Below are 25,387 nucleotides of genomic sequence, written 5' to 3'. Positions count from 1 at the left end.
CTTTTGGCGTTGCGCTATGGTCTGTGTGTTGTGGTGTTGGTGGTACATCTCTTTGAGCATGTCGGAGCGAAAAGAGCAATAGTTTAGGTGACAAATGTCAAATTAATTACCGAACAGTATCGGGAATGATGTAAGCGACTTCTAACACAAATGCCTTCCTATTACAATTAGTGCAAGCAATAAATAATTTGTACCGTTTGTCATTCATTCCTCAGAGCTAGTCTCTCTGTCTGGGGATCAGACAACATCACCCAAGAACTAAGAGTTCTAGACCAAACACCCCCAATTACTAGCGCCCAGGCCCCTAAACTCTACTGCACAGCCCGCCCCCATGCGCATTCCTCATACCCACGGCGTACCTCTCATCACAGCGGATAGAAAGCGAACTAACCAGCAAAGATACTTCTCGACAGGATAGTAAGAACCAAGCAGACGAGAATATAATAAAAGATATTCAAGTTCCGCTCCACTCTGGACAGATTGACTTGCAATCTCCAAAAGCGGTAAAAGAGCGAGAGAGCTTTCTCCATCTTGTCATTTCTCTCAATGTCACTAGCCAAGAGAAACAACGGTAATATAACTCAACAACTCTAACCTAAACCACAAAAACTAACTCTGTCAAATAGGATGCTACGAATGCTGCAAAAGGCGTCTCAGGTGTGACAAGACAGAGCCAGAATGTCTCAAGTGCCAGAAAAAAGGTATTTCCTGCTCTGGCCAGGGTCTGCGGTGTCGCTTCAGCAGCCACATGGCCACAACAGCAACACCAATGACATTGACTTTTACCACAACTACATCAACTCCTTCATCAACTGAACCAAGTCCCAATCAACCTGAAAAGAGTTTTCGATGGGTTGAGCCTGGAAAACGGTTTAGAAAGGATCGTATGAGAAACGGTCACGGGAGAAATAGTCCCACGACGTTGCATCATACAGACTCCGCTTCTTCCGATGATGTCGCTTCACCATCGTCTGATGACTCTTTTGATTCGAGTTCAGGGGCCGTTGTGCCGTATGCTCATCGTATCACGATTCATCCATCACTCAATGCAGTGTCCAGCTCTCAAACGAGAAAGATGTTTAGCCATTGTATGTTCACAACATATTCATTCCATCAACTACTTTTTCTAACACAGACTAGTCTCCGATATAATAGCTTCACACATGGTCGTCCTCGACTCAAACAGCAATGGATATAGAGACGTCATCCTACCACTAGCATGTCACGACGACAACCTCGCACAAGCTGTGTCTGTCGTGTCAGCGTTTCACCTCGGTCAGAAAGACCCCAGATTACAACACGTTGCAGAAACAGGCCATCAAGCAATTGTCCAGAAACTACGGCGTGATTCCCTACAGCTTAGCCCAGAACAGCTTTTCAATCCGTATATTCTGGCCACCATCTTGGTACTTCTTGTTGGAGAGACTATTACAGGAGCGGATAATTATACTTATCTTCTCGAGATGTTGAATTGTCTAACGTCGTATCCGGATTGGATTACGATGCTGCCGCCGAGTTTGAAAGAATTCTTTCTTCAGCAAATCAAGATGTAAGCAAATATCTTTCTACAAACAAGCATCACGACTAATATTTCACAGGTTCCAACTCTTTGGCGTCCCTCTAGCCAACGAATCCAAAGGCCTCCAAGTCCTCACCGGCCCCGAAGCATACCTCGACTTCATGGCCTACCCCGAACTCCCCCCCGACTCAGAACACGCCCCCAACATCCAAATAATCCGCTCCGCCATCTTCGACGCCTGCAGCATCTACCGTCGCCGCGCCGAATCGTCCCTCTCCGACGAAGAATCCATTCATCTCGTCGAGCAGCTGCGCCAGAAGGTACTCAACCTAGATGCTTCTACGAAGGGCGTGCATGCGCTCGTGTGGACGTACTTTGTGGCAGCGGCTGAGAGTATTTTACCAGAGCATAGGGAGTTCTTCTCGACGAGGTTGGCGGGGTTGTATAGTGTGACGAGTTTTGGGAGTATTCCTGTTGCGGTGAAGGCTTTGACGACGATTTGGGGGTTGCAGGGGACGAGAAGGTGGACTGAGATTGTTAGTAGCGAGACGCCGATTCTTATCATGTAGATGGAAATGGGTCAAGGGTAGATCATCCAAGCGATGTCTACATATCATAAAAAGATTTACACTGTATACGTCTTTTCAGATGAAGTTAGCATCGGTCTAGACTCTGACCTGTCATACATGATCCAATAAAAAGACTCGGGGCCCTCCGAGCCATCCATCTCATCGACGATCTCTTTATGCCAAGGAAGTGTGGATTCCAGATTTGATATGGCATGAATCCTTCATCATGCGCTCAAATTTACGTACGTTGGCCGTGAGTTCATAAACAGAGAAGAAAAGAACATGTAAATTCATTATACAGGTAGATGAATCTGACAACATAGAACTGGCAGAGACTACATATATCGCTATCAGTATCATATGAGTCCATCCATTCATCCAGCCGGCGGCATTATCGATATATCCAAAGGTGAAAATTCATTTATCCCAATCTCAGCTCTTCCTTCATTCCATACCATGAACTTAAAAGCTCTTGTTGGAGCCTGTACCGTAATAAATCAGCTGAATCCCATCTCTCTCTCTCTCCTCTCCAAAGTAATTGTTGTTTATCAGCTCCATGCGTGCGTGACTGTTATGCTGGGCACTTGAGGGATGCCATTTCTCCCTCTTTTGAATCCATACTCGACGATGAATTCTGACGATAGTTGGAACAGTTCTTGTGATTATCGAGAAGCGCCTGTATTATCTTTTTCTCATTGCGCAAATGCTGGATCCTGGATCTGAGAGCTTCGTTCTCTGCCTCGTAATTTCTCTCACATGATGTCGTGTGACTGGATTCGCTGTTTGTATCTGCCATGGTGATTGACTGTTTGTGTAAAATATGAGTGAATATGTCGCCTTTTATGTTTTTCTCTACAAGAAGAGTGTAATTGTGACAGAGAGAAAGAAACAGGAATTGAGTAAATTGCAGAACGAAGAAGGGTACATGTGATGCGTTAATAGCTACATCAGGATACGGCAATTGAATAATCATTGCAATACAAGGTTAAGCCCAAAAAGGGCGCACTCTAGAATACTTCCATTTATTCAAGGTTGTTCTTCACTGAAATTAAAACATCAGAATAGTGTCATAAGTGTGTAATGAATCCACTTAGACATCTACGTGGCCGCCTAGGCGCATGTTAGACGAGACTAAGCCTGTCATGAACAGCATTCATTGGTTCATTGTATGCATTCCTGGTTTTATTCAAGCTCCGTTATTGTCGGCCGAGTCATTTTATACCCTACTTGAATCGGTTCCCCATTACTCCTCAACAAAGCTACCCTCCATCTTGAAACATATGTCTTGATCCCGACAGGCAAATCACATCCATCCAACCCTTCTAAACAAAAACGTAGCACCACTAGCCAGCCCCGTAACGCCAGTAAAGATAATCAACGAACCATATCCCGTCCCATATCCCCCAACTGCTTGACCCTGGAACGGCATTCCCTTGATCAACGCACCGCTGAGTGGTCCAGATACTAAATTTCCAATCCCTCGTCCTGCGGATAAAACGCCCAATACCATTGCTGGATCAAATGATCTTCCGCTACTGCTGGCTACATCTCCAGAAGATACCATGTGCATTATGCCAGTCCACGCGGTTGTATATGAACCTGCAAAGATCCCATACGCCACGCAGAAAATATACAGCACAGGTAAATTCGTAGAAAATCCCCAGAGAAGGAATACACTGAGTGCTGTTCCCATCGCAGATATCAAGAAACAATTCGTGACGTGCAACCGATCTGTAAGCGCACCCATAGCCACACACCCAAACACCGAAGCAACATTAATCAACAAGACCGTCAAAGCCGAAGCAAACGTCCCAGCGCCAAGAGCCGTTCGAGCATAAGAAGGAAGATAAATCCCCGGCAAAAAGAATCCCAGCGCTTGAGTAATATTCGCAAGCTGATGCAGCATAAAATTCCGTCGTAGCGCAAAGCCCAGCTTGAGAGGATTAATATGTCTTGTAGCAGAGTGTGGAAGACGCGGCTTGATGAAATACGCCAACGGCAATGTCAGCACGAAGAGAGAAACAGACCATATTCTCAACGTAGTGCGAAAACCGTAGTCGTGGAGGAACTTCTCGAAGAGGAGCGGTAATGCGAAGCCAGCGAGACCGGTGCCTGACCACATTACTCCAAACGCGAAGCCCTTTTTCTTGGCGAACCATTGATCCATATACAATAGACAAGGACAGTAGGATATGGAACCACCTATAGCGTATAGTATGCCCTGCGTGAGGATGAGGTGGGTGGTGTTTTGGGAGAAGGAACTCAATGCGAGGGCGATGCACATGATGAAGAGTCCTATCATTGGAGACCAGCGGCTTTGCTTAGGGTAGAGGCGTTGAAGGGTCATGACAAAGGGGAGGCCGAGATACATAATTCCCTAGAAATGGTGAGTAAGGGTCGAACACCACGATTCAGGTGCATACCATAGCACAAGTACCAATTACTGCAATAGCTGATGATCCTTCAAAGGGGGCATTGGTACTGTAGTAATCCTGAAAGACACCAAAAGCGAACGGAAAGCCTGGACTCATGTCAGTGATTCTGTATCAAGATATTTATAGATGCGATTTACCCCAGGTAAGAGCTTCAACCATGAATGAAGCAGCGAGGAAAAACCAAGCATCTTTGCCGCCATCTACAGGTGGTAGTGAAGAGAATTCATGCGTGCTCGTAAGATCGACATCTTCAGCTGGAGAGGATCCTTCTTCGCGAGCTCGTAACTCAATTGATGTTGAACTCATTATAGATGAGGTTGGTTGTCTGCTGTTCTGTCTTCTCAGCGAGGAATGTTGTTTTTTATATCCCATGTTTTACGCCTCGAGTTGTCAAATGCGCCCTTAATCCGACATCGGGTGGCTTTCCGAGTGGAGTCTTGATGTCGGAGTCTAGAGTGATTAGGTACTCCCTCATGCTGAGAATGAATGTATTATAATATCGTATGCTCCTCTTCAACAAGAGTGATATTTCCTTCAGCTCAAAGTACCATCTGTATCATGTTACATCTTGCATCTACTGGGTCGGGGCTTCTATGCTTAAAGAAATGGTCAGCCACATCCAACTGCAGTAAACGTTTCAATTTTACAGTAAAGCCAACCGTTGAAAAATTAATTAGAATAGTATGAATTGAATAGACTAAAACAGTTGTACAAAAGGTTGGTGAACCGTTGGACGAGTCCATTTTGGTAAAAGAACACTTAATCACTTAAACAAGGACTGTGAGAAGCCATACCGACTTTAATTTGGTAACGAATGAATGGAGCACAGGCTGTTGCCAAATAATAGACACTTTCAGATAATTTTAGCTACATTCTTAAAATAAGTCGACCTTAGACTAAATATCTCCAACATCTTGTCAGTCTCTACCAAGTCATGGTGTTGATGATGCCCTCCAGGGTATCAGATAATAGCCTCTTACACTTAAAAGTGCCCCCCCGGGGATAAGCGTTGAACGGATATAACCAACCCGCTTGCGTCATGGCCAGAAACAAGCCTCCCACCTTGACTCTGATCATCTCAATCAACGACATCATCAACCAGTACATTAACTATACCAGCACTAACTCTCTCTTAATAAAGCACCATCATGCCCCCCAGATCCCCCTCCCCAAACTCCATCGACATAGAACTAAACGCCCTCTCCCCCACAACCTCAGACCCGGACCTCCCGCTCTCAATGTCTTCACAACCCAAACCACCGCGATGGCTCGACCCAAGACCATCAACCTTCTTCTCCCGCCTAACTTCCTCCCCCATATTCCACCGCCTTAAACAAATCCTCCGCCCGCGCCTAACATGGCGCTACATCACTTGCTCGGTAATAGGTCTCTACGTCTTTTACTGCTTCATCACATGGCAGCCCTTTTTCTCGTCGCGATTACCAGCGTACTCTGGTCCTCATGACGTCGGGGCGATAGATCTCGAGATTCCACTCGACAAACCAAAGCGCATCTCCGATACTATCCTCAAAGAAACTGGAAAACCAGCATTTGAAGTAGAGACTGTTCTATTTACCGTTTATTACCCTACCGTCAAAAACGCTGCTTCGCGCACTGCGCTACATCCCTGGGTCCCGAAGCCGATCAGTCTTACAGCAGAAGGATATGCTCGCGCCGCTAGCTTCAACAACTTCATCACCCGTCCCATCTTTACTTTTGCGCTCTGGCTTTTAGTAGGCAGTATCAAGATTCCCGCAAAAGTAGACACCCCCATTCTCGATTCCGACGCAAAGTTCCCCGTCATGATCTTTTCCCACGGCTCTGTGAGTTCGAGAACGGATTACACACACTACATAGGCGAACTCGCCAGCAACGGACATGTCATCGCAGCCCTCGAACATCGCGATGGAAGCTGTCCTGGTACCATGGTCCAGATCAAAAATAAAAAGGATAGACCAGTGTTTCTCATCAAGGAGAAGGACCTTCAGTCTAGTCGACCTATGAACGACACCGTTCTTAAGAAAGAACAACTTGCCGTTCGCACAGAAGAAATCCTCCAGGCCATTCATGTTCTACAAGATATCAACAACGGCAAAGGCTCAGAGATCTTTACCTCAAACTCACGCCACGAAGGCCAAACCCTCGCCGCATGGTCCAACCGTCTCGACTTCAACCACCTCACCATAAACGGCCACTCATACGGCGCAACGGGCGCTCTCCAAGCCCTCAAAACCGCAAACACCACATCCACCAACCCGGCCATCGGCGGTATCGCTCTCGACCCAGGCAAATCAAGCGGCCAACTCAACGCCGAAATCCCCGTCCCTCTACTCGTAGTACACTCCAACTCCTGGTCCAAATCACACAGCATTTTCTACGGCCGCCCACATTTCGACACTGTCGCCGAGATAGTACGCGGTGTACGCGACAAAGTCGGCGCAGCGTGGTTTCTCACCAGCATTGGAACAGCGCATCCCAGCGTGACTGATGCGCCGCTTCTGCAACCGCTTCTCCTCAATTTCGCTACGGGTGCGACTGCGGATGTGCGCAAGGCGCTTGGGGAGTATGTCAAAGTAACGCTGGATTTCCTGGCTTATACAAAGAATGGGACCAGGGAGGGTGTGCTTGGGGAGGATGTGACGCATGAGAAGTATGGAGAGTGGGTGGATGGGAGGGAAAAGACGTTCCCCAAGGAGTATGCTAAGAACTGGGAGGTACACGTAACTCCTCTTAAGCAGAGGTAAAACATAATATTAATCAGTAGCGAGTCTTGTATTTGGATGTATTTAGCACTTTGGATAACACAGTATTTGACAAATGTTCGCCACAGTGACAGGCAACCACCAACATGGACCCTTTTCATAAGCACCAACAGACCGTATGTCTTCATAATGGTATTATCGTATTACTGGGAATGCTATTGTGGTCAATCTTCCCTTCAGCTAATTTATATACAAGTCTGGCCATTACCCATATACTCACTCCTCATTCACGACGATGGCTATATTTATAAAACACAAAACTCCAAGTCGGCCTGCCGTACATCACAGAAACGCCGCCGGTGAACTCCCTAGTCCACTGCTTCCATCTTCCCGATTGCGCCGGCTACTCAGAAACATGTCAACCATTGTCTTGCTGCCCATCGCTTGGGCTCTCTGCTCTGCATCTCTTGTCGCTTCGCCTGGCTTCTCCAGCATTGTTCGTGACCTAGTCGACAAGTAGCTCTATCTGTGTCGTCCAAGGAGGTCTGGCGAATCTGTTGTTCTGGCAACGTGCGCCCTTCCTTGGCCACTAACGCCAGGGCTCGACTTGGTTGGTGAGCCTTGCCACCCACCAATGCGTGTGCGGGAACGTCTTTTCGCGATAGACTCTTCCGGTGTCGAGTTCAGACGACCTAATGTGTTCAGGGACCTCATTCGATGCATTTCTCTTCCCGATCCCGTCTCCATTAAACTCCCTCGCGAGATGACACTTGGGAGCGAAGGTACAGCTCTCAAGGTGCTCCGACGAGGTATGGAGGGTGTTCTTTCTTTATCGGCCGTCTTCTCTTCGTAATTCGGTGCTGCGTTCTCGTCATATCCGATAATGACTCGGCGTGATAGTCTTGTTGGGCTGCTATCGTCGGGGAATGCTTGGGCGTTTCCCTTTATGCTACCCAGAGGACTTCGGTTTGGCGTGCGCTTGTCTTTCGATACAGAGAGCTCTGGAGTAGAGCCCATTGAAGCCAACTCTCTGACATGTCCCATTGTTGGAGCGCCATTTTGCTTGCGTCTAGTAGGAGTCGAGGGACCCTCGAGCTTGGACACTTTTGAGCTCAGCCAGGTCTTCCATTCCACTGAGCTGGCGGTGGATGTATCGCGTTGGTGTTCATAAGCTGGTGCATAGATTGAGATCTCGGGTGATGGCTGACGAATAGACCTGCGGCCTGGGGACTGTTCCAAGAGGTTCAATCCTATGGCTGGAGGCAATGGGGTATCCTCGGCCGAGAATGAATAAATACTATCGTCTGTGGCGCAAAGGTCCTTCTCGGAGCCTGTGTCTTGACGGGCCGGTAGATCCAAGGTTGACAAGGAAAGATACCGGGATCCCTCATCGTCGTCAGGTTGAACGCATCGAATAGTAGACTGGGGCCATTGCTTATTCATAGCCTCGCAATTCTCTCTGTTCCTCTCAAAGTCGTTCTCAGTAGTCATGGCAGTCTCTTTGATGATAGAAAGGCGCTGCCTGTCCTTCTCTCCGATTGTCTCTTGACTTGTCATCGAGTTCGTCCAGCTGGTGACACGAGACCTATCGTCAGAAACGCAGTGCTCACCGCCAGCATCAATAAAGCTCTCCACGCTGCCTTTGCGAGACCTGAGCTTTTTATTCGAAGGTACATCGTGTAACGAGGGAACATGTGATGTCACCTGGAATACAGATGCTTCTTCTTTTGTCGCAGTGTCCCCAGCATCAACATGCAGGCAGCTCTCTCCGTCCGAATCCCTCTCTACCACACATTGGTCATATTCCGGTTCTGAGTCCTCACTCTTTCCTTTGCCGAAAAGACCTCGCAGCTTTGACCTCAAGCCATGCGAGACCTTGCGCGCCGTCGTTCGAATCCCATGTTGCTTTGAAACAGAGGCGCTGTTGGTGGAAAACGTCGAAGAAAGGGCGGCAGAATTGTTGCTAGAGTTGCGGAGGGATTTGCGGAGGGTTGTAGAATATTGGCTCTCTCTAGTCTTTGGTCGCAACAGCGTAGATTGCTGGCTCTTCTTTGCCTCTTCCTCTTGAATCTGTCGAAATCTCTCTCTGGCAAGTCGAAGCGCGGCATCACTGTCTTCAACATTGCTGCTCGCACGGGAAGCCGCCGTCTTTCGTCGAATTCTGAGAAAACTCATGGATGTGGCTGCTCTGAGCGCTGCTGTTTTGGGTCGCGCATCTTTCAGCCGTTCGTCGTCATTGCTCGTAGGCGGCAAAGGCGAAGAACGTGGGCGCATGTCATTTTCGGCAGCCCAATCTTTTGTAGAAACAGCCTCTATATTAATATGCGAAGAAGTCATCATGGATCGAGATTTTCTAATCTTTTTGTAGGAAGAGGACAGGGAAACGGCATCTTGTTGTTGATGGTTGTAGCACTCTTCGGGTGGCTGCAGGGTCTCTAGGTAACGTCGTGTAAGGGAGAATTTGTTTGTTTTTTCGCGATGAAATGACAGTGTGGAGGAAGGTCTCGTATTTGCTTTTCCGAATGCATGGATCGTTGAAGTTGCTTTTGTTGGTGAGTCTCGGCCCCCATTCGCTCTAGACGCTACATTTCGGCGAGGTAGAGCTGAAGGGCCAGCAAAGCGTACACTTCGTTGTCGGGCGATATCTGAAGTGCCATGACGGCTCAAAGCATTGTCAGTCCGCTGCGGACTGTTTCTGATCACGCTGCCAGTGCCACTGCTCTTGTCATAAAAGCTTGCTGGATCTCTTGGTAGAGTCATTCTCTCACTGTTCGGCCGGTCTTGGGCGCGATGGTAGGACAAAACCGCAGCAATGTTTGCATCCCGTTCAGCCTTTGCAGGGTCAATGGACTCAAGGTCACGAATAGGGCTTCGAACGACAGAGTTGGTCGACTGGCTCCGGCTCAGTGGACGGCGGTTCGTTTTTCGAGAGCTGTTGCGCCGAAGCATCTCTCATGAATGATTCGAGGTTGTAATTGTGGGTTAAAGCTGAGTAGTGATGAAGACTGGCAAAGACTCGACAAGCAAGAGAATGATAGAACAACGTCTAGTTGGTGATACCACCAGATGCGAGTGAATGAAGACATGGTAGGCTCGATGGGAAGTGAGTCGACAGATACAGTAGATGAGTGTTGTTGGGAAGGAACAGATAACTCTGACAAGAGGAAGGAACTATTTGCAAGTGAGCAGAACGGCAGGAGCCAGTTGCCCTTAGGTACCGTGAACCGAGACTTCATACCTGTATCCTGAAGACATGGCAGACAAAATGAGTAAGTCAGCTTACGCCATTTAGGCTCTTCTCTTAGCTCATTTATTCTTGTAGCTTGGAGCGTGGAGGCCAACTTTCCCGCTACTCATCAGAATCATTAGAATGCATACATAAACGTCACAGCCATGGAACACGAGTAGACAAGGGCGCTTAGAATAAGAGATTTATTGTAATAATGAGCAAAGCCTAAATACAGCCCGCTTTCATGAACTATCCCATGCAATGGCGCGCGATGACAACTGGTCATCAAAGAGAACAAGCGCCATTATCAATATCATGTACCCAAACCATAAACCAATGCCAACCTAGTCCCAACAAACAAATGCGTAACCATTAAAACATGATAAGATGATATATCTTACAGGTTAAGCTCCTTGATGAACTGCTCGAGCTCCTCATCGACGAGCTCGTGGATCTTCTTGGAGAACTTCTCGGCCTTGGAGCCAAGCTGCTTAGCGCCAGTGGTCAGCTTGCCAGAGACAACCTCGACCTCCTGCTCAACGGCGTGCTTGATGTCCTCAACGCGAGAAGAGGGAGCAGCCTTGTTGACCTTGTAGCTACCAGCTTCAACAATCTTCTTGTAGTCGCTGCAGCCACCACCGTTCCAGGCAAGCAGGTTGGGGGTGTCAGAGGGGATATCGGAGAGGGCATTCTCGGTAGCAACGGAGATGAGGTTCTCCTTGAGCTTCTTGGGGGTGATGGAAGCGAGAGCATACTCGGAGTCCTCAGCGGGCTGGAGAGAGAGGTAGTAGGCCAGGAGACCAGCAATGTGAGGAGAAGCCATGGAGGTACCGGAGATGGTGTTGATGGCCTTGTCAGTGCCGATCCAGGTGGAAACAATGTTCAGACCGGGAGCGAAGATGTCAGTGCACTTTCCGTAGTTGGAGAAGTAGGCACGGCTGTCATCAATAGCGGAGGCACCGACGGTGACGGGCTCGCTGGCGGCAGCAGGGGAGTAGTTGCAGGCATCGGCGTTGTCGTTGCCAGCAGCGACGGCAAAGTGAATACCAGTGCGGACAGCAGCGTTGACGGCGGCGTCGAGAGCCTGGGTCTTGCCACCACCAAGAGACATGTTGGCGACAGAGCCCTTGAAGCCCTTGCGCTTACCGTCCTTGGCCTTCTTCTTCTGCTCGAGATGGCTGGTGGCAGCGAACTCGACACCCTTGACAACGTCGGACATGGATCCGGAGCCGTTAGATCGGAGGACCTTGACAGCATAAACGCTGGCCTTCTTGGCAACACCGTACTTCTTACCGGCGACGGTGCCGGAGCAGTGAGTACCGTGGCCGTTGCCATCCTCATCAGCATCGCCAGAGGGAATGGTCTTGCCCCAGTGGGCACGACCCTCAAAGTCGACGTGCTTGATGTTGGTACCAGTGTCAACAATGTAGGCATCGACACCCTCACCACCATCAGAGGAGTAGAGGTACTTGTTGAAGCTACCAAAGTTGAGGGTGTTACGGTGGGAGATACGGGCAAGACCCCAAGGAGCCGATCGCTCGGTCTCACCGTCGCACTTGTCCTCAGTGACCATATCATTGTTGGTGATAGGAACCATGGTGTGGACCAGAGTGTCGCGCTCGATGAACTCGACCTGGATGGAATGTTAGCTTGTGATGATTCATGAGGCATTTGGTGGTTGGCACTTACGTCAGGGTGGTTTCGGACCTTCTCGATCATGGACTCGTCAAAGTGGCCGGCGTAGCCCTTGAAAGCCTCACCAATGTCAAAGGTGTGCTTCAAGCCAGAGAAGGTCTTGTCTGTGAAGGGAATGGATCGCTTTCGCAGCTCCATGCGCTCAGACTCGCCCTGGGTGTGGGTGTCCTGAACCCACATGTGGTGGTTGGAGGCAGCATGCTCATCGACGTGGTCCTTGAACTTGATGATGTACGAGTCTGGGATGGTCTCAGCATCGACAGAGCTGAGGATGGGAGCGGCCTTGTCGTGGACGGTGCCGACGCTGAAAGAGGCAGCGCTGGCGACAGCCGCCATGGAGAGAGTGAGAGCGGACTTCATGATGACGAAACGCGCAAAGCTCGAAATTTGTGTCTACCTGCGACTCAAAGACAAAAACAAATGGACGGATTGATGTCCTTTACCGTCTGTACCGATGGAATCAGACGGGATCGATACTGTAAAGGATAGAGAGTGATGTTGGATATGGGAGATGATGAAAGGAAGAAGAATCGATGGCGGCAGGACCTGGGGTAGATAAGCAAAGCGCAAGCTGCGTGCGACAGCTCCAGTGTTGCCTCAGCGGGCCTGGGGGAGGGCAGGAGGGTGTGACGCATCCATCGCTAGGATGGGCGATAACACAGTGGCTGAGACCCATATCCGGCTTAGTGCGCGTCCTAGAGAGCCAATGGCCGTCACCGAGGCAATGCGATAACGGCATATCGTGCGCAAGGTACAAGCAGGCACTCATGACAGTCCGTGTGAAGATCCGGGGGTGCACGGTAGCTAGTTGTGAAGCGGCTTCTAATCCGGCTGTCTGAACCCCCGAGGAATGGTCATGATGGACGTGATTCACTGGGGGATCTCTACAGAGTGAACCGAAAGCAACAACACTCGTTACGAGTGTCTGTCCCCTATTGTTTACCGCCATTTTGATGCTTCCGAGGTCAACTGATGGTAGATGATTGCCTCATCTTGTTGACGGCTGATAACCCGGTCGTGTTTGTCCGCCTCGCCTCGAGTCATGGTCATGGCTCCAGGCTCATGGATGACAGTCTACAGGGAGCAACATGGCAACGGCTGAACTCAAATTGTTGAGCCTGTTTATCGCGGATAGTTTACGGATAGTGATTCAATCTGTATTGGGGACTCTCTTGTGCAAGCAATCATCTCTATTCCATCATCCAGTCTATCAGTCTATCAGTCCCGGTGCAAGGCAGCAAGGCTCTCTGTTTCAAGGCTGCTGACGATCCATTACAGCTACTCAGCCGTGTTCACGTACAGTACATCATGGCTGCGTGTTCCCAAACACACTGTGCTTCCTCTAGCCGATCGAAGTATCTTGATAGCGCAGTGTCAATATCCACCCAGACAGCTAGAGCTTCACCCACGCAAGGTACCTTCCAGTTTGCGGTGCCTGCAGCCAAAAGCAGGTGTAGCTCTACCCAGTGCAAGAAATCAGAATGCGGGGAGGGATTTGGCTCCGATTGGTCCCCACTGACCTAATCCGCCTGATCCATCGAGTCAGACGACGTCCCTGGCACGTGCCTGCCCATGTCTCAACTAAAACTGAAGCGCTGTTCGCTCCAAGCCAACGCCGACAGCGCCTCATCATCCCAGTCCGTTCCTGGGGTCAAGAGTGACATTTTGACTCGGGGAGGTTGTTCCTTGGAAAGACAATACGCGACAGTCAAGACGTCATGATTCGGTGAGCAATATGCATTGCCAGTTCATGACTGTTGTCCATTCAAAACACGATAATCCATCATGGAACATGTTGGCCAGTGCACTTTATCATGCACTCCAGCCTCCAACTCCAGGCACCTTGAGAGCCCCAAGCCCAAGCCCGGTAGCCTGGATGAGGTACATAGCGCGTCGCATTGGAGTCCCTGAAGCTAGAGCTCTCCACTTCCAAGCAACTCAGATGCCATGACTGTCCCATCAGATAACGCCATTCAACACCGCTTTAGCTCATCATTCATTCCAGGCAAAGCTGCTCAACAGACGCAGTCCGACTATCAATTCGTATCCGCTTGATAAGCAGATACCGACACCGATACGATACTGATACCGATACTTGCCTATTCGAGATAACGATAAGCGGACCTCGGAACTTCTGTTGTTTCAACGCATTCAAGGATCCACGTTGCTCATACGATGGACATCCGTAGGTAAACAAAGCTAGGCTGATAGTGCTCAAAGTTGCTCAAGGTGTATGACAAGAGCGCATCACTTCTTTGATCAATTTATCCCATAGTATCAGGAAGAGACGAGTTATCAAAAATAAATAATTTGCTTATGACTGTAGACTCATGGAGTGTTGTTTAAGCTTGCTTTGACGTGTCACGAAGTACCACTTGGACAATGCATTTGTTGTATGCGAGACAAATCATCAATTACACGTATTATATCTCGGTCAGTTTAGGAATCTGGTCTGTGCCTAACATGGTATTTGATAAACATTTGTTTATTTTAGGAGCTTTGACTACATTTTGCACTTTATTCGGTGCTGTTGAGTACAAGGAGGTGGACCGCAATATATTGAGCCAGCACCATGGTATCAGGCGACGCAGATTGAATGATGGGAAGACTGTCCAACAGACGAAGAGTATGTCTGATGCACTAACAGAGCATCACAGATAGAAACAATTATATACAGTAATTCAAGCCTTTAGATATTGTTACCATGATTAGCATAACTAGTCTCACAACTCCAGACTTCCATCTCATTATGTTGAATCTACCCTGCATCAGAATAGCAACGTCATTAAGACACGGGGGTTCACCAGAATACGCGTGTCTGGAACACCGATGTGCCATCATGTTGAGAATAGCAAAATGAAACATAAACTGAAAAAATGGAATTTCTTCTTATAAGCCAGCCATATGCGCAATGGCTTCTTCTTTGTCTATCCCTCGACTGTACTGGATGCCTCTTCCAGGTATACCGCGCCTCAAGCCACTTCCTTACCTTCAACCTCGGCGTGGGGCCAAGTAACGGGTTTGCCTTTTCAACGTCAAGTAAACGGCGCTACATCTCCAGCCGGTGACGATGGGTAGTAATACACAGATCTACAACCTTGAAATGTGGTGAGGTGAGGCTAGAATTATTAATAAGGGACAAGTATTTCCAGAAGGCGATAAGAAGCATCCGCATGGGGACATGGGGATTGAAGGATGGCTGTTGATATATATATATTTATGGAGATGGCGAGGACGAAATTGAAGCTGAAAGTGCGAGGAGGAGCTTTAATTATAGTAGAGAGGTCTGGAAGAGCTGATCTCATGGGGCATTTGGGCATTAGCTGTTCAATAGTTCTTGTGGTTGTACCCGCGATTCGACGGTCTCGCCCAGATGCAGGGATGTGCTCAGCTCGCCACAGCACTATTGAGATGAGCCTGATGTTATAAGTCCAGCTGAACAGCGCGGCTAGTTGTGACTATTTATAAAAGGTATGTTTTATTGTGCTCTTGCTCAGGTCGCGACAGAATTATGAGACATAAAAGTTATAGAAGAGGACAAGACGATGTCGCCCAGGTAGCCACGGAACTGTGAAGATGCACCTGATTGCTTGCAAGTTCAGCTGAACCATACGGACTAACCGTGACTATTCACAACTACATCTTCTAGCTTATGGCGTTACTTTGGTCTGCATCGAATTGCAAGATGAAAATATGTATAAGAAGACGAGAAGATGCTCCTCCAGACGCAACAGCAGTAACAACACAACTCAGTTATAACCTCATTTGACTACGAGCTATCACGAGCTTCCTCTACCTATCTTAATCCACATATATACCACTACATCCTCTTATCATCGCAATGCCTTATCCCCGCCATGACTTCGATATCCAGGTGAGCTGGGAGCCAAAGAAAGAGTCCCCCCTCGTCTGGATCGACAAGAACAGCGACTTTTACAAAAAGACTGGTATCTATATGTATTCCGTCGAGCAAAACGACTATGCCTACTGGTACACGTACGAAATCAGAATCCATACCGATGATCCCTATGCGTACACATTCTACGACGAGGAGGGTGACAGTTACGACTTGACGGTCAACTTGCCCAAGTTTAGCGCGAGTACACACGATGTCAACTATAATTCGAACAGGCCCAAGATTGTCAGGGTTGTTGGAAAGGCTATTTGAGAAAGGAACAAGGCGTGGTAATGAAAGTTATGGGATTGAAGGCGAGGAAATTGGGTCGTCGGAAGTTTTAAGCATATGTGATGGCTTGCAGTGTGGTCCAGTGGTAGTCACGCTAGCTGTGCTCTGTAGCTGCTGTGCAAGTCCTGCCCAGCACCTTAGTAGGCCACTGGTCAACATATGCAAATCTGTTTAGAACGGGGGTTAAGGTTAATTATGAAACGACATTTGATCAAATATACTTTGCACTCTGAGACATATTTAATCCTTTAGCCCTTTGTTATGAAAGTCCACCAAATCAGACAAGCATCTCTGCTCCTGAATGCTTCGCGTTATGGCATCAGCGTATAGCTTCCATGGCACCTGTGGCAGCTGCAGCGTCGCAGATAAGGAATACTCTTGTGCTACTACTGTCATTGAATCCAATGTCTCTCAATGCCAGTCAGCTCCTCCCATTGAACCCTCCACTTTACGCGGCGCGCGCGGGTGTGGACGAGTTTAATCATGCGCAACGCGTACATGTCACTCCAATAGCATTACTCGAGCTTCGTCAGCTCAGACGATCCATCACTGAAGAGGGGAGGGGCTGCCTGCGCCATACCTGCGCCACACCCACCTCCAAGGCTGACCCCCCATTGAGTTACAGCATTGAGCACAGGTAAGTGCAGGCTCCAGTTCAGTGGGTGACCGATTGTTTCGACACCTTCGCTAATTTCTCAGCTCCCAGTATCTGTTTTGAACGAGTCTCGATACGTTTCCTCCAGTATTCAGCGAAAGCACCCTATCACAAGTCCAACTGTGGCCGCACCGTGACCGCTGTTTCCGCCCGCTCGAGAGCTTCATGCGCCCCGCGCTGGCAGCTCCATCAAGTTACAAATCTTACCCTTCGATGCCGACGACGACTGATAACAGCCTGGACCCTTGAAGGGCTCAGGGGGAGGTGGTTTCTGGAATGAACCCGTGATAAGAGACGAAAACGAAAACAAACACCGAAAAATGGCCTCTATACCAAGACGATACCGGTCGTCCACTTCGGCCTCGAACCCACCGCAAACAAAGTCCTTCGAAATCTTAAAGGGCTTGCTTGAAGCTCTCAGTATCGATACCACCCTTCACCAGCAAGATGGCTTCCCTCAAACGCCGCCATTGTTGCGAAAACTACGACATATTATACAGCACATCTCTGCGACACGATCCCCCGTCCACCAAGATGACTTTCGACATGCTGACGGCTTCGAAACAATCCTCAATCTTCTCCGAGCCTTTTCAGGCTATTATGATCCCGATAAAAGAACCGATGCAGACATGCTTTCCCTGTTTAAGTTGATAGGAGACTGTCTCAACCTATTTTCGGTTGCCCTACGTGGACATGCAGGCAACCGACGCTATTTCCAATATAAAGTTGAGGGAGGCGGATGGGAAGCCCTGGAGCAAGTCATCGCAAGCATAGGACTAGGCGGTGCTGAACCTGATGCCTGGATAAGTTGCCATATATTTGGCAAACTGCTCGCATTCTCCTTAGACGACGAGGCACTCGATCTTCTTTGTCAATCTATCGGCCAATCGCTACGGCCGGACGATGAGAACTCTCCCAAAGAAGACGAAAGTGACAGCGCCGAAGAGCAATGGGATTTGGTGTTGGCCAAGTCTGCAGAAAATATTACGCCCGGCGTGCGGGAAGTCGTCAATGCCAAGACTATTATACGGCACCCAGAAATTTTGAGAGCAGTCGTCAGTTTCTGGACGGCTATTCCTCGAATGAAAGATGGCCTTGCAAACCCAGCTTCTTTACTTGTCCTCGAGACAATTCACTGTGCTATCTCAGTCTCTATATATAACCGGGCTGCTGTCCATTCGACTGGCGCCTTATCGCAGTTCCTCCGAGTTGCTTTCAATGCCGATTCAGCTCTCAGCCCGCCTGAGCGAGAGAAGGTATTGGCTATCTGCAAGATACTCATGTACTTGGGCGTGAACGAACCGGCCGACACACAATTCTTACTATCAACACCCGGATCTGAAGCGTCTGAATTCTGCTTACAGATGACAAACAAACACACAGGTCCTCCTTTCTTCCAATTTGACTTGTCTCTCCACGGCCATTCGTCACTTGAGTTGTCCAGTCTCGGTCGATCGTTTCCGCCACAGTCTAGTGCGGGTTACACATTTACAGCATGGATTCGAGTAGACAGCTTCGACCCTACTGCTCATACAACAATATTTGGTGTCTTTGATTCCACGCAGTCATGTTTTGTGCTCATGTACCTCGAGAGAGACACCCACAACTTTATCCTACAAACATCTGTTACTTCCAATAAGCCTAGCGTGCGCTTCAAGTCAGTTTCGTTCAAGGAGAAGAAATGGTATCATATCGCCATTGTGCATCGTCGACCAAAGACGATGGTTACTAGCAAGGCCTCTTTGTATGTCGATGGTGAATTCTCAGAGCAAATACGCTGCAATTATCCTCATCTGCCGCCCTTGGCCACTGGTGCACATGACAGTTTTGCCTCGTTCAACTCTAATCAGAACAAGACCAACCCTGTGCAGGCTTTCGTCGGTACACCAAAGGATCTTTCTAACCAAATAGGGCCCGGTCTTGTCTTCTCGCGATGGTCGCTTGCTTCAGCACATTTGTTTGAGGATGCTTTGAGCGACGACTATCTTGCGGTCCATTTCGGCCTGGGACCGCGATACCAGGGCAACTTTCAGGATAGCCTGGGTGGTTTCCAGACCTATGAGGCATCTGCTACTTTGGGCCTCCGCAACGAGATTGCACATCCTGGAAAGGGCGAGACTTCGGACATTATCAGAGCTGTCCGTGAGAAAGCTGGTTCACTACTACCTGAATCCAAGATCTTGCTTAGCATCCTTCCTACAGCTACGTTTCCTGAAAATGTGCAATTCTACGATACAGGACTTTTGCGCTCACTGCCGCGGAACTGTGCTCGCAATCTCTTCAGGGCATCTAACCAAGAGGGTGCACCTCTAGCCATTAACTGTGCTGTTCCCAGTCTTCCGGATTCTCTGTTTAGGGTCCAGGGTCTTCTCTCATTCCGTGGCAATCCCATTGTCGTTGTGCCATCGTATTTGGACGAGAATTTATGGCGACTCGCCGGTTTCACACCGCTGGCCTTGAAGCTCTTTGAGCGAGCATCATCAATTGAAGAGACAGTGCGATCGGCAGAAATGTTATTCTACTGCATTCGTCAGAGCTGGAGAAATAGTGAAGCTATAGAGAAGGACAATGGATACGGAATCTTGGCCATGCTTCTGCGCGTGAAGCTGGGCTACGATCGTGGCAGCAGCGACTCCGCGGTTACTCGACTACAGGTCTCAAACGACGATCGTGACCGACTGGCCTTCCAACTACTCAGCTTGATCCTTGGCTTTGTCGGGTATAATCATGTGGAACCTATGGAGTCGTTCATCATCAACCCCCTCGCCTATCGCATCCTTCTTATCGATCTGGACATCTGGCGCAAGTCGGCACCTCGGATTCAAGAGCTATACTATAAACAGTTTGTGACATTCGCGGTCAAGAGCAAGTACCATGAGTTCAACAGCCGGAGGTTGATCAGGATGAGTAAGTTATAATACCCGTGGTTTGTACGAGCTGATCTAACAATCTTAGGAATCGTCAAGAGGCTACTGGATGCCATGAAAGGAGAGGTCGTCTCGGAAGACACAGTATCGCATTTCATGGGCGCCTTTGAGATTCTCGTCACGTCCAACTTCAGTCAAGAGGTCATGCGATCGTTGTCGCTTTTCATCACATACGCCTTCCACTCTCAGCCCTTACCTGTCAACAGGAGCCCACGGGCTCTGTCAATCAATTCAAGAACCGGCACTCCACTTCCACGACGGAGAGGAACACCGACCGACCCAACCGCAGCTGGGATTGCTTCTGGTCTGAAGTTCTTGACTAAGAAGCAGCTCGGTGTCAAGGTTCTCAGCATGTACTCGCGAATTCTGTGCGAAAAGGGCAACACTACGCATATCAAGAAGTTTGCCAGGACGGTGACAAACAAGGTGAGATCGACTCATTCTTGTAGAAAGACTTTTCTAACCTTAACAGTGGCTCCTGTACCTGTTGGCGGAAGATGACCCAGAGGTTGTTGTCCATGGCTGCAAGATTTTGGCACGGCTCCTCGTTACGCACGGCTCCAATTACACGTCGAAATTCGCTGGAAAGTCGGGAGGTTTCGTGATCATGTCCAACAGACTCAAGCGATTCTGGGACATGCCAACCCTGTGGCCCATTTGCTTCAGTATTCTGTTTGGATACGATGTCGCCGAGATCAATTTTGACAGGAACTTTGACTTCTTCAATATCCTAGAGACATTTGGCAAGCGCAAGGTTGTGTACCCCGAGTCTTTGTCCGTCATTACAGCGATGTTACAGCATGGTCTGAAAGACGTAATGAGACATCAGGATGATCCAGACTCGCCAGCAACTTATGTTGATCCTGCTTCACACACTCTGAAGAAGTTTGCATCCGCCAAAGACCTCCGCCCAGAAATGCGACCGCGTGCAAGCTCCATGAACCTGACTACCGCCCTTGCGACACGTTCAAACTTCTCTCGCGACAGTGAAAGAGTTGCAAGCTATGCAGGTGTCCTACACACTGTGATCCGTTTTCTTCTTGATCTCCACGAACGCTCGACAGAATTCAGGGACTTTGCTTTGACTTCAGAGTGGGTGAGACTTCTGCTATCGGCGCTTTATCCTGTCATTGTTAGCGCCGATGCGGTGACGCCCGAAACCGAGTTGAACTCTGGAGATACGGCCCTGACATTCGAGGGGACAGACGTTATCATCCGGCCTATCAGCGGTAGTGGTTCCCATGCTACACCAATTGTGCGAACAACAAGCGTTGACCCAGTTCCGTCGCCTCAGTCGACACCACCCAAGGGCACACCCCTGAGGAGGGCCTCGTCGTTCGTTCTTCTCACTCAGCAGAAATCACCTGTTGGTCCCAGTACGGCTCGTTTAAGTCCTGCTTTGCCGTCGCCTAGGTCAACGCCTAGCAAGAGACCAAGCAGCGATATCCTGGACGGACTTATGGAGCTGGTAGTGAGCGTCTTCATGGATCAGCTTCTTTCGCGGAAAGACTTTTCCGGGTTTGGCTTGTTCACTAAGGTCCCTCCTGGCTTCCGTGAACACCAAGCTTACTTTGAGAGTTATATCTTGAAGCATGTGGTTGCCCAACTGGAAAAGAACATCCAGCTCAATCAGAAGGCAATCTGCGAGCCTCGCGTGTTGACTAACCTCTCAAGACTTTGCCAACACATGTCGGAAGCCATCTTCGAAGGATGGTTTTTGAACGGGGCTGAGGTTATGATTGACTTTATTGGCATGCTTCTCGAATTTTTGCAACGTCCCGACATTGCTTCGCTAAAGAGCGTCCGACTCTGCAGCCAAGCTGTCAACAGCATTCGATTCTGTCTTTTGAGAATAATTCTTCTGAGGCTATCCGACCTTGACAGTTCAGACACTACACTTGTGGAAGCTAAGCAGTTCATGGGCAAGATGGCGTACTGGCAAATGTCAATTCTTGGCTCTTTTACAGGCGAGGACCAGTTCCTTAAGCTGTTCTGGTACCAGCTCTACACCAAACTCATCAGTGACAAGATGCCCCTTCGAACTGCGGCAGCCAACTTTTTACGTGTCATCTTGGTGCAGAAACCGGAGGAGTCTAATGAGCTGATCCATTCATGCATGTCGCCGGACCAGAAGCAGCTTTCCAAAGACTTTCAGCAATTGACAGGCGTGGATGACGAAAGTTTTGTGGAGTGGGTTGACAAACATCGCCCTTCTCTGGACGTACTGTTCTTTGGTGGAATGTCAAAGACATGGGAAGACTTTGTCAGCTCAGAAAATGCACGTACGGCAGAGACATCTAAAGTCCGGTTGGCCAAACGCAAAGACAAACTTCGAGTGTGGCATGCGGAAAACATCAATACAGAGAAAACCTTGCTCAGTCATGACATCGGTAACAGCGCCTGGATGAAGAGTATCTACAACTCTGAGTACTTCAAGTACCAGCGGATCATGCAAGACCAACAGGATGATCTTGTGTTTCTTAGCGACGCTTACAAGAAGATGGAAAGAGACCTCATGCGACCCGGCGCGGTGTTTAGCGAAGCCGCGCCACCCAAATGGAAGCTCGACCGAACAGAAGGACGAAACCGGATGAGACTCAGGGTTCTTCCCGACTTTACGATAAGTAAGGATGAATATCAGCCAAAGAGGAAGGCGAGTGAGGTTTTGCAGACTCTTCGACTCAACACGTCGGCAAGTCCAGCACCCTCGATTGTTACGTCCGCAGTGTCGCCAACAAAGACCGCCACCCCCGCGCTTCCAGAAAGCAACAACGAGACCCCTCAATTCACCGAAGAGCCCGAAAGCACTGTGCCAGCAGAGCAGCCTACATCTGGTGTTGCGCCTGAAGACGACTTTGAGCTTGTTGATGATCCCAACGATCCTAATGAAGGAGACGAAGGTTTCGAGGACAAGAACCGCAAGGTGATGCGACGACTGGAGCGTGGAGACCAAGTCCAGTCTGCATACAATATCTCGCGAATTATTGGACTGGAGGCGTGTGAGGGTATCCTCATAATAGGCAAGGATGCGCTTTACATCATGGATAATGTGTTCCAGTGTGCCAATGGAGACATTGTCAACGTCTGGCAAGCTCCGCCTGAAGAGCGTGACCCTTTCTCCCAGATCGTTACTGATGCTAAGACGTCTGAGAAGCGACAGAATAACAAGGAGCAAGAGTCGAGGCATTGGCGATGGCACGATGTTATCAGCATCTCAAAGCGCCGCTTCCTCTTCCGAGATGTTGCGATCGAGGTGTTCTTTACCGATGGTCGAAGTTATCTCTTGACTACTATCAACCCAGTGGTGCGGGACAACTTGTTCATCAAGATGCTCAGCAAAGCACCTCACACCACTGGTGCCAATACTCTTCCGAACCCCGAAGATGCTTGGCGCTTGGAGTCTCTAAAGGTCTTTGATGAATCGCCCCAAGGATTTGGGTCCAAGTTTGGTACCTTCTTCAACGCGTCACCTTGGAACCCTATCCTCAAGAAATGGCAAAAGGGCGAAATCTCCAACTTCCACTATCTCATGATGGTAAACACCATGGCTGGCAGGACCTTCAACGATTTGACCCAGTACCCAGTGTTCCCATGGGTCTTGGCAGATTACACCAGCGAGGATCTGGATCTTGACGACCCCAACACATTCCGAGATCTGTCCAAACCAATGGGCGCGCAGACGCCGCACAGAGTTGGAGGCTTTGTCGAGAGCTATAATGCGTTGGAAGAAATAGGAGAGGTTCCTTTCCACTATGGTACACACTACTCATCTGCTATGATTGTGTCCTCCTATCTGATCCGTCTGCCACCTTTTGTGCAATCCTACATCCTTCTCCAGGGTGGAAGCTTTGATCACGCAGATCGTCTCTTCCAATCCATTCCAGAAGCATGGCAATCTGCCTCGTGCAAGAACAAAACTGACGTGAGGGAGCTCATCCCCGAGTTTTACTGTCTCCCCGAATTCTTGACCAACGTCAATGGCTACAACTTTGGCAATCGCGAAAGCAACGGAGTCAAGGTCGACCATGTTGAGCTTCCCCCATGGGCCAAGGGTGATCCAAGAATATTCATCGCCAAGCACAGAGAGGCTCTAGAAAGCCCCTACATCAGTGAGAATCTACACCAATGGATTGATCTCGTCTTTGGGTTCAAGCAACGAGGCGAGGCGGCAGTTGAGAACCTCAATGTATTCCACCATCTCTCGTACCGTGGTGCGACAGACTTGGATAGCATTACCGATGCTAAGGAGAGAGCCATCTTGGCTGGTGTCATTCATAACTTTGGACAAACGCCACATCAAGTGTTTATGAAGTCACATCCTGCTAGAGAGCATGTCCGATCTCCTGCTCGACGATTGGACACGAGCGTGTTTTCTTTGAGCTGTTTGCCGCACCCACTGCTTGGTATGGACTCTCCTTCTCGATCTATGAACCTGACTGACAAACCCTCAATAGAAAGCCACGAGCGTGTGGCTTCCCTGCTCTACGCATCCAAGCTGGACCGCTTACTGTGTGCCTCCCCATTCCGCCTCAACTTCCCATCATACGACAAGTTCCTCGAATGGGGCTATGCCGACAACAGCATTCGCTTCTTCTTCAGCGACAATCGAAAGGTAATACGAAACCATATCCTCGTTCACGGCCGCACCGCTAACTCGACAAAGCCGGCTGGGCTCTTTGAGAACCTCCACACTGGACAAATCTCTTGCGCCTGCTTTGCCGATTCCAAGACTTTGATCACTGCTGGAGAGGACTGCGTCGTCTCAGTGTACGCACTTCAGACCGCACATGGCAAACCAGTTGAGCTGCTTCCAAGGTCGAGTCTGTTTGGACACAAATTCCCAGTCACGACAATTGCGGTTAGCAAGGCTTTCAGCACTCTCTTGACTGTGTCTACGGACGGGCAGGCGTTCTTGTGGGATCTTAATCGACTGTCGTTTATTCGCAAGCTGCCTTTGGTGCGCCCTGTCGAATCAGCTCGTATCAACGACATCTCAGGCGAGATCCTTCTCTGCTCTGGACCGAATGTGATACTGTACACTCTCAACGGCACATTGCTTCTGGAGCAAAACGTCTGCTTCGACCAAGACGACTACATCCACTCGTGTGCCTTTTATGAAGGCGCAGGAAACGAGTGGCTTGACAATTACTTGATCTTTACAGGCCACAAGCGCGGTATAGTCAATGTCTGGCGGCGCAGCATCGTCGGCAGTCGGTGGACTCTAGAGCTGCTAAGAAAGCTTGATCATGTGGATTATAAGAATGAGAAGGGCGCGAACACAGAGGCAGGCATGACATGCATCAGCCCAATGCCAACATGCGTCTACACGGGCGATGATGACGGTAGAGTTGTAAGTACCACCACCTTTCTGTGGCATACCAATACTGACAGGCTTCTAGTACGAATGGAATCTACTGAGCAGGGATAGATAGAGTCTGGCCCTCCCGAACCGGACATCAGTTCGACACAA

At 49.1% G+C, this 25,387-nt stretch overlaps 7 protein-coding genes across 7 annotated transcripts; 4 read left to right on the top strand and 3 right to left on the bottom strand.

Moving 5' to 3' along the window:
- Positions 1–16: 16 nt before the first annotated feature.
- On the top strand, positions 17–2,139 carry FGSG_00196 (uncharacterized protein; the record flags this gene model as incomplete). Its single annotated transcript, XM_011317512.1, has 6 exons — positions 17–23; positions 118–130; positions 323–417; positions 627–1,088; positions 1,156–1,549; positions 1,599–2,139. The coding sequence occupies 6 exons, from the start codon at positions 17–19 to the stop codon at positions 2,086–2,088; spliced, it is 1,461 nt and encodes a 486-aa protein (XP_011315814.1). The 3' UTR covers positions 2,089–2,139.
- A 1,252-nt stretch (positions 2,140–3,391) lies between these two features.
- Positions 3,392–4,829, bottom strand: FGSG_00195 (uncharacterized protein; the record flags this gene model as incomplete). Its single annotated transcript, XM_011317511.1, has 3 exons — positions 3,392–4,465; positions 4,512–4,609; positions 4,661–4,829. 3 exons carry the CDS (start codon positions 4,827–4,829, stop codon positions 3,392–3,394), a joined length of 1,341 nt encoding a protein of 446 aa, XP_011315813.1.
- An 842-nt stretch (positions 4,830–5,671) lies between these two features.
- Positions 5,672–7,267, top strand: FGSG_00194 (uncharacterized protein; the record flags this gene model as incomplete). Its single annotated transcript, XM_011317510.1, has 1 exon — positions 5,672–7,267. One exon carries the CDS (start codon positions 5,672–5,674, stop codon positions 7,265–7,267), a length of 1,596 nt encoding a protein of 531 aa, XP_011315812.1.
- Positions 7,268–7,747: 480 nt separating this feature from the next.
- FGSG_00193 (uncharacterized protein) lies at positions 7,748–10,174 on the bottom strand (the record flags this gene model as incomplete). The annotated part of the gene is made up of 1 exon (XM_011317509.1): positions 7,748–10,174. One exon carries the CDS (start codon positions 10,172–10,174, stop codon positions 7,748–7,750), a length of 2,427 nt encoding a protein of 808 aa, XP_011315811.1.
- Positions 10,175–10,621: 447 nt separating this feature from the next.
- FGSG_00192 (cerevisin precursor) lies at positions 10,622–12,658 on the bottom strand. The gene is made up of 2 exons (XM_011317508.1): positions 12,144–12,658; positions 10,622–12,087 (listed from the first exon to the last, which is right to left on the bottom strand). Exons 1-2 carry the CDS (start codon positions 12,507–12,509, stop codon positions 10,852–10,854), a joined length of 1,602 nt encoding a protein of 533 aa, XP_011315810.1. The 5' UTR covers positions 12,510–12,658; the 3' UTR covers positions 10,622–10,851.
- Positions 12,659–15,990: 3,332 nt separating this feature from the next.
- Positions 15,991–16,317, top strand: FGSG_11704 (uncharacterized protein; the record flags this gene model as incomplete). The annotated part of the gene is made up of 1 exon (XM_011317507.1): positions 15,991–16,317. One exon carries the CDS (start codon positions 15,991–15,993, stop codon positions 16,315–16,317), a length of 327 nt encoding a protein of 108 aa, XP_011315809.1.
- Positions 16,318–16,670: 353 nt separating this feature from the next.
- FGSG_11703 (uncharacterized protein) lies at positions 16,671–25,345 on the top strand (the record flags this gene model as incomplete). The annotated part of the gene is made up of 4 exons (XM_011317506.1): positions 16,671–16,972; positions 17,328–19,897; positions 19,946–20,343; positions 20,390–25,345. 4 exons carry the CDS (start codon positions 16,671–16,673, stop codon positions 25,343–25,345), a joined length of 8,226 nt encoding a protein of 2,741 aa, XP_011315808.1.
- Between the last annotated feature and the right edge of the window lie 42 nt (positions 25,346–25,387).

The sequence above is a fragment of the Fusarium graminearum genome, chromosome 1 (assembly GCF_000240135.3).
Source record: "Fusarium graminearum PH-1 chromosome 1, whole genome shotgun sequence".
NCBI classification, from domain to species: domain Eukaryota; kingdom Fungi; phylum Ascomycota; class Sordariomycetes; order Hypocreales; family Nectriaceae; genus Fusarium; species Fusarium graminearum.
The sequence above is the reverse complement of the archived record's forward strand: the minus strand, read 5'-3'. Positions and strand labels throughout refer to the sequence as shown.